Here is a 12,213-nt window from a genome sequence, read left to right as displayed (position 1 = left end):
CGCAATGACTATTGATAGACTAAACATGATGGCTTGGATCTCCTTGCATAGACTTCAATTTCAATTAGAAGATTAACCTAAATCAATTTGTAACTACATGGCAACATATACAAATTTTAATGGAAATCAAACAACTAGCTAGGCAAATGGTGGTCTCTGTTGATTTGAGATTGAGATTGGCAAACTGTTTGGCTGAGATTCATTTGCTCGAATGTTTTGGGGAGTCACTAATGAAAATTGTATATAAAGTTATGCAGGTAAATAAAGGTTGGGGCTTGTTAAGAAAGCAAGCCTAACATCATGGTTTTCCCTCCATTTTTTCTATTTCCCTCTATAAAAAGGAGCTTGTTTCGAGTTTGTGCATAACTGCGGAAAATGCATTTGGAGGCCTTAGGTTCAAATTTGGAATGATGGAGCCTGAGAAGCTGAACGAAACAGGTACAACCAAAGGTTTTAAGGGGAACGGTAAACAACTCCTCGTCTGGGCATAGAAGGGAAAAAGGGGATTTCATATCAAGAACCCAGAAGGAACCCGATTAATGAGATATACTGCCGTAAGTATAGCATCATCCTAGAAGCAAATAGGTACATTGGAGGTAAACATAATGCTTCTAGCCACCTCCAAGATGTGCCTATTCTTCCTTTCGGCAACCCCATTTTGCTCTGGTGTATGATGGCAAGTGCTCTGGTGAATAACTCCATGATTAAGGAGGTAAGAGGTCAATGGCTTAGCAAAGTATTCCTTTGCATTATTAGATCTAAGAACTTTGATTTTGGCCCCAAACTGGGTTAGAATCATTTGATGAAAGTTTTGGGTAAGAGCGGGAACCTCATCTTGAGAACACATAAGATATACCCAAGAAAAACGGGTATGGTCATCAACAAACAACAGAAAATATCTATACCCACCCATAGAAGAGATGTGATATGGCCCCCAAATCCCCCAAACATCAGTATCCACAATATCAAAAGAATTATTACTCTTTTTATTACTCAAAGAATAAGATGTTCTACAATGTTTGGCAAACTCACAACTCTCACATCTCAACTTTGACAACTCAACAGACTCAAAGAAAACAGGAAACAGACTCTTCAAGTACCGAAAAGATAAATGACCTAATCGATTATGCCAAAGCATAACTGGACTCACAAACTGAGAAACAAAGGACTTCTTATCCACTGGCTCTTCCCAACGAGAACTCTCTCTGAGCAGATAGATCCCATTCGTCTCACGGCCAGTCCCAATAACCTTCATCGTCTCCAAGTCCTGAAAAACACATCAGTCAGGGAAAAAGGTTACTGGACAGTTCATATGTTTGGTAATACTACTGACTGAAAGCAATTTAGTATCAAGCTTAGGAACATGCAAGACAAAAGATAAAGAGATAGTATCCGATAACTTGATGTCACCCTTGCCAGAAATGAGAACAAGTGAGCCATCAGCAATGGATACTTTATTTCTACCGGAGGATAAGTGATAAGTAGTGAACAATGATGGCAAGCTAGTCATATGGTCGGATGCACCTGAATCTATTACCCAACAGTGTTTAATATTACCTAGAGCTGAAGCATGGTAGGCTAAGGCTCGAGTACCCGAATGTGCAAATGCAAATGTGGAAGGGGCTGATGGTGACTGAGATGGCTGAGCTGAATTCCCAACTTCCTTTTCCAACTGTATTAGGGCAGCTCGAACCGTGGCTAAGGTCTCTAGGGGTGTGCCTTTTGTGCCTGACGAGGATGCTGAATTAGTATTCACAGCCACATGAGCATTATCCTTCTTATTTCTCAGTTTTGCTGGGACCAAATGAGGATGTAGCTTCCAGCAAGTATCTTTTGCATGCTTGGGTTTCTTGTAATGTTCACATACCAAGTCCCGTTTATCTTCCTTCTTCCTGTCCCTTTCTGGATCACCCTCTGATTTAGGCTTAATAGCTGCCAGGGCTGGGGAAAGGGGTTGAGGTTGCATCATGACTTTCCTCCTGGTCTCTTCACTATGCACCAGGGAGTATGCTTGAGAGAGGGTCACACTATCTCTGGTTAATATCTGTTGCCTCACAATGTCATAATCTGAATTCAGGCCAGTTAGAAATTCAAATACCCTATTTGTCTCGACTTGCTTTCTATGAGCCTGTGCATCTTTGGGACTCTCCCACTCAAGAGTCTTTAGATGATCAATCTCATGCCACAGGGATTTCAAGGTAGAGAAGTAGACAAAAACTGATTTTTCTCATTGTTTAAGACTATTCACTTCACACTTCAGTTCATAGGCTCTGGCAACATTAAGGGGTTGGGAATAGGTTTCTTTTATAACTTCCCATATCTCCTTGGCTGTCTTTGCCCACAAGTAATTTCAGCTGATATGTGGCTGCATAGAATTACACAGCCATGTCACAACCAAGTAGTTCTCTTGAACCCACTTGGTATACATTGGGTCCTCCTTGGAAGGTTCTTTCACATCTCCCAAGAGGTAGCTTAGTTTTCCCCTTCCCCCAATAGCCATCAAGGCTGATTGGGTCCATTCCAAGTAGTTTGACCCGTCAAATCTCACAGTTGTAATCTGAAACCCAGCTTCAGATATACTATCATAACTGCTGTTCCCAAAACTACCTTCTCCCTGATTTTTAAACTCCATTTTTGGTCAAGAATCAGTAGTTACGAACTGTTAGGGTTACTACAACAGAAAACAGCACTTGGACAGTTGATCACAATCAGAAATCGGTATGGAATCAATGCAGGTCTGATCTGAAACCAATCTGTAATCACGGTATATGCATGAAACTAGTGCAGGTCTGATCTGAAACCAATGGCAATCACAGTATATGCATGAAACCAGTGTAAATCTGATCTGGAACCAATCGGCAATCACAGTACCAAGCAGTCCGTACAAGTTTTTCACCCCCTAAAAGAGCTCGAAACCAAAAAATAGGTCTGAAACCAGTTTAGAGAGCAACCTGAGATGCTGGAATAGAATTAGGGTTTTAATTGTAGGTCTGAAATAAGTGCTCAGCCGCACTTTCCAAACAGTCCGTACAGTTAGGTATTGTCGTAGGGTCAATGTGAAACCCTAAAACTGATCCCCTCTGAGAGAAAACCCTAAAACAAGCACTTTCCAAGAAGATAAAAGAGTTCGGCCCAATAGTTGGGTTTGCCGCAAGGTTAATCAAACCCTAGAATAGAGAGAAAACCCTAAAACAATTCGGCCGCTCCTTCTAGATAGGTCCAACATATCTTGACTGATAGCAATCTCTAGAAAATAAATAAGATTTACCCAGAGAATGCTGTTCGCTACCTTCCAAGGTTGCCTGAACCCTAGCCTTCTCTGATTCTTCCTGATTACCAACACTCTGCAAGCGGTGGCAAGTCTTCAGCAGCTGCTAAACTCTTCTGGTAACCTCCAAGAATCAGCCAACGAACACTTCATTCATAAACTTCCAGCCCTAGATAGTTCTCATGTGGTCAGCTGGACTAAACTCACATGAGAAACCCTAGATAGGCTCTGATACCAAGTAGGCGATCAAGACTACAATCAGCCTTGAACCCTAATAGATTTCAGATTAGGAAAGGTAGAAGAAAAGTAGGAGAATGAAAGAAAAGAGAGGAGAAGAACTGGAGAACACAAAGGTTTGAAAGAAGGGACAGATTCTAATTGACCTGCCGCCGCCACTCTCTTAGTATTTATAGGTTATGTTCAGTACATAGGGGAAAATGACAGATCTGCCCTTAGTACTTACATGACAAATAAAGCAAATAAAAAACTGAAATAAATAACAACTGAAATAACAAACTGACCACCAACTAACACTAACATGACTGAAACAAACAATTACACATACTGTCCTACGAACACAGTGGGGACCACAGCTGTGGGGCCCACATCAGTGTTCTCTACAACTATAAATAGTAACACTGAAACTTACCATATATAGTTTCAATTTTTACTGGGGTTAGTAAAATTCTAGAAGATTGGAACTTGAACTCTTCCTGAGATACCAACAAACAAGAAAATAAATTTGAAATGACCGAAACCAAACACCCAAATTATGAAAGTATCATTGGATGAGTAGTTGGAAAAAACTGATTTTATTCAGCATGGATTCTTTCCTTGCTTCCGTCCCTGCATCACTTCAGCCTCTGCTACTAACTCTACAATTCCCCCTGCAAATTGATCTTAACCTCTACTCTATAGCAAGCATCATCACTATGAAATTCAACTTCAAGACTTCCAGCATCACCTTCAAAAGCCTTAATTTGAATGGAAGCCGATTACCAAGCTTGACATGCAACAGCCCTTTCTTACAACCATAAGGATCCTACCACCAACTGCTCACCTATCTGAGCATGTCACCATGAGTGGAGTCATGGGAAACATGCATAGCTCTTGAAACAGCACACCAACCACTCTTATCCAACCCATTTGACCATGGGGAACTGGTAGAGCACTGGGAATCATCGCGTGCAAACCACTCAACCATGGGATGCAGACGAACCATGGGAGTACCACAATGTGCATCTGTCAAGACTTGCGTCCAAACCAAATCACAATGTGCATCTGTCAATACATATGCACACATGTGGGACGTACATACAGGAGATGGGACACCACTTACAACCGAAAAGCCTAAGATATTGGGTTTGGGTGATGGTTGTCAATTTGGTTTATGTGCCTGTGTTTGGAGGTGTGAATTTGGTTTAAGGGGTTATTTGTTTCTTTTCTTCTTGTGGTCAACTTCCTCCTTACTTGGCAATATGAACTAAAAAGTCCTATTCTTCTCACTTGTAATGGCTTTATAGTATCCCATTCCTCTGTCACCCAATCCACAACCTCATTTTCATCTGCGTTAGATCTTACAAATTGTCCTATGAAGCAATCTTCTAACAGCTTCAATATCTGTTGCAACTTCCCAAAAGCTGGGTTGATAACTTGGCACACTGCTGCTTTTGGTAGAACAAACACCATCTTTGAACCTCGTGGTATTATGAATACCGTGGGGGAAAGGCTACCATGATAAATAAAGTGGTACACGACCTGCGTTTTTGGTGCGTGGAATTTTTCATGCCGATGTATAACTGCAAGATCTATGGTAGTTCTGGATCCATGAAAATTTTCAAGTCTTCAAGACTTTATTCTTATAGGTTTTGTCAAACTTCATGCTTGATACTGTTTTGTCTTATCTGGCTGCATCTAAAAGTGGACGAATAATATTTTTTTCATAGTGGCCCATCTTGTCTGTCATTAACCTTTTCATTCTTGACTAAAAAATGCTCATTTAGGAAGTATGATATATCTTATTTTGAATGCTCTATTCACTGCTATTATCATACATATACCTAGGTTTTGAGTTATGATGGCTTGCATCCTCCTGATTGTTTGGCAGTCACAGCAGCTGGAATAGCAGTGTAAGTCTGCAAAAATTTTCTTTTTTCTGTTTGGCATTTCTAACTTTTCTGTTCATTACTGCTCGCAAGATAGCTTATTTCTTAGGCTTTACTGTGTGCAGTGCTCTTTCAGAAGTTCCAAACTCCAAAGCAATTGCAGGGGTTCGAGTGGGTCTGGTTGACAACAAGTTTATTGTAAATCCCACCACCAAAGAAATGGAAAAATCAGAGTTGGACTTGGTGCTTGCTGGCACTGATAGTGCAATATTGATGATAGAGGTGTAATTCTAAACAATCTTTTATTTGCCAAAATTATAGATTTTGACTTTTGATGTAGGTTTTGCCTTCATTTTTTTAGTTTAGAAAATGATCTTATCCAATGTATTACTTGTTGTAACATTTCTAACATGGTGGCAAATCATATCTGTGTGCTTATATTTCAAAATTTTCTCTTTCTTATGCTCTAAGATGGCTGGTAAGAAGTGGAAGGAGGAATACTATCTGAAAGAATACAATAAGCTATATACTCAATATTCTTAGAAAGGAGGTTTTTAAGTGATGATTTGATTTTGAACTATATTTAAACTTGTTCCTTGCTGCTTTTGCATGGGAAAGCTATTTTTATGGCCTTAAGTAATCTCCATGTGCTTGGCTTGAGATGTTACAAAGAGGAAAGATGGCCTAGTAACTACCTGGATTATCTATGTTGATAATATTGTTGTTATAGGGAATAATCAATATGAGGTTTACTATTTGTAACAATTCCTGCAATGAATTTGAAACCAAGGACCTTTGTAACTAAGGATATATCTTTATAGAGGAGTTGATAATGCAAGGGAATTTCTCTCCCATTGGTTTTTGGTGGCAAATAGGTCAAATAATCAATAGTCTTTCCTTGTGGGCCTGGTGATTGCTTTGCAGTATGGGAAATTTGGAAGGAGGAATTGGTGTAAAATGGAGAACAAGTTTCGGTGTTCACAAATGATTATCTGGACAGTGATGAAATGGGTGCATGAAGTCTCACCTTTGCTGAAGTTTGAAAATGCAGTTAATCATGGTCAGTAGATCTCTATAAGTGGTTTGGGATTAACAGTTCAGCCAGTTACTAGAAGGAGATTGAAGGTTGTCTATATGAACCCTTTAACAGGGTTATTTTAAATTGAATGCGGATGGAGCTTCTATAGGGAATCCTGGGCCTTGTGGTGGAGGGGCTGTAATTAGAAATGGAAGAAATGATTTTATTAGTGCCTTATCCAGCAACTATGGGCTGGATACAAATTTGGTAGCTGAAGCTAAAGCTTTACTGGAGGGCTTGCATCTTGCCACAGCCTTGGGCTTGAATAAGATTATGGTGGAATCAGATTTATCTATTTTGATTGCCATTATTAATGGGGGGTGCGCAGCCTCTTGGAAACTCTAATATTGGACCATACAGATTCAGGAGGTTATGGAGTTTATGGACATTTTTTCTGTACATATTTACGGGAAAGCTAACCAACCGGCGGATGCACTTGCAAAGCTAGGTTGCTTAGCTTCTCAACAGATTAATTATTATAGCTTGGATAGTTTACCTTCACACGTTCAAGATCTTATTAGAATAGATGGTTGCTGTCTTCTTTTTTTTTTTTTTTTGATGAATAACTGTTAACTTCATTGAATTTAAATGAAAGTGTACAAGAGAAGGTGGGTGAGAGACAAGCCCTCTTATTTCTCCCCTTTAATTTTAATCAAAAAATTACATCTGTGCCCAAAATGTTAGATTTCTCCCAACCCCTTGCTTGGGTAGTTCATCAGCCATGGAATTTGAAGAAAACTGAAGAGAGTAGACCTTGAGAGTTCGGCAACGAGGGTATGAGAATGAGAGTTTCGAACCTAACTCTCTCTCAGCACCCTAACACTATTTTATTAAGATAGATTTGAATAATTACAAGGAGGCCCTTAGTTGGGCAAGAATTTACAAAGAACATAATATAGACAGGATGGGCCCAGAACAAGGCCCATTACAGAAAAACATAAATAACAAGAAAGAATAAACAGCCTATGGGCCATTCGGCCCATCTTCTCTACACTCCCCCTCAAGCTGAGCATAGATGTCAATCATGCCAAGCTTGTTGGTATCATGCTGAAGTTTTGCCTTGGGAATGCCTTTGGTGAGAAAATCTGCCAATTGTCCTTTAGATGTGATAAAAGGAAGACATACTTCACCCGAAGAGACCCTTTCCCTAATGAAGTGTCGATCAACTTGAATATGCTTAGTTCTATCATGTTGCACTGGGTTGTGAGCAATGTTGATGGCAGTCTGATTATCACAGTACATCAGTGGCTTGTCATATTCAACCCCAAGTTCTTCCATCAATGATTTTAGCCATAATAATTCAGAAACTCCATGTGCCATGGCCCCGTATTCTGCTTCAGCGGAAGACCGAGCAACAACCGATTGTTTCTTGCTTCTCCAAGAAACAACATTATTAGCCACCAAACTGCAATACCTAGAAGTAGATCTTCTATCATCAATGTTTCCGGTCCAGTCAACATCGGTGTAGGCTTCAAGTTTCATATGACCATGCTTGGCAAACAGAATTCCCTTTCTTGGGGAGCCCTTCAAATAACATAGGATTCGCTCCGCTGCTGCCATATGAGTGTCTCGAGGAGCATGCATGAATTGGCTAATGCAACTGACTGCATATGTAATATCTGGCTGAGTCATGCATAGGTACAAAAGTTTCCCAAGAAGTCTCTGAAAGATTCCTTTGTCTTCTAACAATGTCCCATCTGAGGCAGAGAGTTTATGACTTATATCAATAGGAGTAGCAATTGGTCTAGCACCCGTCTTTCCAGTTTCAGAGAGCAAGTCAAGAACATACTTCCTTTGGGAGATAAGAATCCCATCCTTGGATCGAGCCACTTCTATGCCAAGAAAGTATCTCAATTCCCCCAAATCTTTATTCTCAAACTTTGTATGGAGAAAATATTTTAGATCATGAATTTCTGAAACATCATTACCAGTCACTACAATATCATCTACATACACAATGAGGTATACTGCCAGAGGTCCACTCCTCTTCACAAAAAGAGTATGATCACTGTGTCTGCACATAACCAAAGTTAACAAGTGTTGTTCTAAATCTCTCAAACCATGCTCTAGGGGACTGTTTTAGTCCATAAAGAGATTTCTTCAGCCTGTATACCTTCCCTTTCATATCAGTTCCATACATCCCTGGAGGAAGAGACATATAAACCTCCTCATGTAATTCACCCTTCAGAAATGCATTCTTTACATCCAATTGATAAAGGGGCCAGTCAAATTGAGCAGCTAATGATAGAAGAACCCTCACAGATGTCATCTTGGCAACAGGTGCATAGGTCTCCAAATAATCAATCCCATATGTCTTGTGTATAGCCTTTTGCAACCAGCCTGGCCTTGTACCTTTCAATGGTGCCATCAGCTCGGTATTTGATGGTAAAGACCCACTTGCAACTGACTGGATCCTTCCCTTCAGGCAAATCCACCACTTCCCATGTGTCATTCTTGTGTAGGGCATCAATTTCAAATCTCATAGCATCCCTCCATTCTGGAATCTTAAGAGCTTCTGACACAGACCTGGGAATAGGGTTAGAAGCAACAGAAGAGAGATGGACAAAGTATGAAGGCGAAAGCAATCTGTAAGAAAGGTGCTTGGAAATGCAGTGTGCAGTGCACTTCCGTTTTCCTTTCCTAATAGCAATGGGAATATCAAAGTCAGGGAAGAATGACTCCAAAGGTGCTGAAACAGTACCTGTTGTCTCTTTTGTGACTGGAAGTGTATGAGGCTCATGTATTGTAGGAGAAACAACCTGCTCATTTCTAGATCTTTGCCTTTGATACACCTTGGGATTGAGGATAGGACGAGGAGGTAGAGTACTAGGATAGGGAGAATGGAATGACTGATCCACCCTTGATACATTTGAAGGAGAAGCAGACACATCAAGAGACTCAACAGGGACAGGAAGAGGAAGAGCAAACACCTGTGACAAATCCTCTGTTAGACAGTTTTGTATGCCCTTAGCTTCAATCAAAATTGATGTACTTTATGAGTTTATTGTAAATGAATAAAAGTGCATATTTGATTCATGTTCCCTTGGTATGTTTCTGTGTAATACCCTTAAATTGGACACTTATTGAGACTCGTGTTAGTTTAGAATGTTCACAGCCAGTGGGTCGGTCTGGGGAGACCTATCCTAACAAGGCTGACACTGTGGTGCCACCAAGTCGGTTGGGGTGGCTTGTCTCAGCTACCGGGGTGAGACCCTAGGCACATACAGTGTGGGATTAATTGAATCTTTGAACTGGACCAGATTTCCAGTATTGCCTTGGACATTGGAGATGGATGGGCAAAACTGGAAAGTTACACTCGACCCCTAGACTCGATTATGATACTGCACTAGGTGTCGAATCGGGCTGTCTTTGATGTACCAATCAGTGAGATCCTTAGCGGGGGTCAAAACCTGGGTATGTTGGGACAATCCGAGAATTCATCTGAGTGGATGATCATAGTGACAGGATCAGCCCCTTTGTCGGACAAAGGTAATGATCGGGGATGCACTCTCACTGTTGGAAACCAAGACTGTCGGCAGCCGATTTCAACCGTTGAAATTTGTTTTGCAAAGTATATTTTATATGAGATATAAAAGTATATACATTATGGTTTCTAAAATGTTTGCAAAAGGTTTTAATTCCCGGGATCCATATAAGTGGAGAGTGCAACACTGTTCCTTGCAGCCGAGGGAGAGGTCCTCTCTTGTCGGGGAATGTATGATCATTAAGGGCTGAGAGGTTAAGTGTAAGACCATTGAGGATAATACCTGATGGGCTAATCTTGCATCTGCCCACAGTCCCTGGGTGTTACAAGGTGGTTTGGCCCAGGGACCACTTAGGGTAAGTGTTGGGCCCATAGAGCCCATTTGATGGGTTTCAGGGGGTGCACTGTCTTAACAGTGTATTCGACCAGGCCTTGTAAGAAAGGCTGGGCCGAACCCATGTGGCTGATGTGTAGATCAATGCTTGGGTCCCACGCCATACAGGGAAGCCCAACTGGGCAGTAGTTAGGAAGGTTAAGTGAGCACATAAGCTTGATGGGCCTGAAGCCCATTTCGAACTGGGCTATTTATTTAGTTAATTAAAGGGGCGAATTCTGAGATAGATTAGCAGATAGGATAGGGTCTTAACCCTATCCACTCAGAGAGTCCAGATCTGAATGTGATTCAGATCTAGAAACCTCCTAATGGGATTAGGATAAAGCTAATCTAATCTGCAGATAAGATAAGGGTTTAACCTTATCACTAGAAGAGAAGGTTGATCCAAATATGATTTGGATAAGCACCTCCTAATGGGATTAGGAGCTGATATTTTCAAGTTAACAAAAAGAAGGAGGGGGCGGCAGCCTTGAGAGAGACCAAGAAACACATCAGATCCTCTTTAGTGCTGAAATCAAGAAGAGAGAATTTTGCACCCTGCGAATACTCTCTTGCCGCCTCCCTGCTCTAGCCGCCCTGTTTGCCAGTTCGATCTCCAGCTGTGGGAGAAGTCAAGATTGGATCTTGACATCAGTTCTTTGAGAAAGGATTGAAAAGGAAGCTGTGCTCACGTTCCATCCTACTGTTTCTTGCGAAGGACAGAGTTCTTGGGAAGAACACTGCTGATTCTGCTCCATCCTGCACTACGCCATCTTCAGTGGGAGCAGTCTTTGGATCCTTCCTTGGGCGTGAACACCTTCGTTGGGAGATATTACTTCTCCGTATCAGGTATTATTCTCTCCCATTCCTTTTGGTTCAGTTTAAGGTTCAAGATTGATCCTTGAAAATATGATTTTCTAAATAGGGAATGTGATTCCCAGTTGAAGGGAGAGAAAAATTTTTGAAATTCGCCCCTTATTCCGCAATCTTTGGGTGTCCATGGGATGGATCTCTCATCCTTCCAGTGGTATCAGAGCCTCAGGTTCAAATCTTGAACCATTCTGTTTCAGATCTGAACCTGCGCAATTAGGGAGAAGGCGTTCTACCCAATTTGCTCAGATTTGGTTTTTGGGAAATTTGTTCCCAAATCAGATGGGCAAATAATCTGAAATTAATTTTAAATAAATCTGATTATTATTTAGAATTGTTCTTTATAATTTTCTTGATTTATGGGCTGCTCGTACAAGAGGAGATCGAATTCTTGGTTTGCGTAGGGAACCTGCGATTTTGCAGTTCTTGATTTATTTTGGGTCTGTAAATAATTTTTTTTTTAATTTTCTAGACTCAATGTATAGGTATTCGATCTGATGTAATTATTAATAGAAATAGGATTTCTATTTATTTTTATTTTGGATCGAAGTTGGCGGCGCATAGAAGGAGATTTCGCAGATAAGAGAAATGCTATCTGCGATTTGCAGTTTGTGAAACTGCATTCTGTGATTTAACCTCTGTTTTGCAGGAAGGATTGTGCGAACAACCATGTTTGACTGATTCTTGTATTTCCTTTTATCAGTATTTAATTTCAGATTATTTTCTTGAATTAAGGATTTAATTAAAAATCAAACCCTAGATCCATTCGAACCGGGATTGGTTCAAATTGTTTGGACCAATTCTAGGGTTTAAACAAGGCTGAAAGTCAGCCCTAATTTCCCACTAATGGGCTTAAGGATTGATATTTAATTAAATGGTTAATTCGGCCCAGCCTGTAAAGGCCCAGTTTTAAATAGTTAAAACTGCAAAAGCCCATATTAAAGGATAAAGCTATATGGGCCGAACTGGGTAACCCTAATTCAGCCCATATAACTAGATAATATTAATGGTTAATATTATGGAATTTTAACGGGC

The 12,213-nt window shown here is 40.5% G+C and overlaps 1 protein-coding gene across 3 annotated transcripts in view; it reads left to right on the top strand.

Moving 5' to 3' along the window:
- RIF10 (polyribonucleotide nucleotidyltransferase) overlaps positions 1 to 12,213 on the top strand; it is a 139,474-nt gene that overhangs the window by 19,414 nt on the left and 107,847 nt on the right. For all 3 annotated transcript variants that reach the window (XM_088972033.1, XM_088972032.1, XM_088972034.1), the window contains 2 exons: positions 5,333 to 5,397; positions 5,499 to 5,655. In XM_088972033.1, the coding sequence (XP_088828159.1) occupies positions 5,333 to 5,397; positions 5,499 to 5,655 (222 nt within the window). The remainder of the gene's footprint in view (positions 1 to 5,332; positions 5,398 to 5,498; positions 5,656 to 12,213) is intronic.

This window comes from Nelumbo lutea, chromosome 2, assembly GCF_056320005.1.
Source record: "Nelumbo lutea isolate HS-2025 chromosome 2, American lotus-T2T, whole genome shotgun sequence".
Taxonomy (NCBI): Eukaryota; Viridiplantae; Streptophyta; class Magnoliopsida; order Proteales; family Nelumbonaceae; genus Nelumbo; species Nelumbo lutea.
Note: the sequence above shows the minus strand (reverse complement) of the source record. Positions and strands in the feature narration are given on the sequence as shown.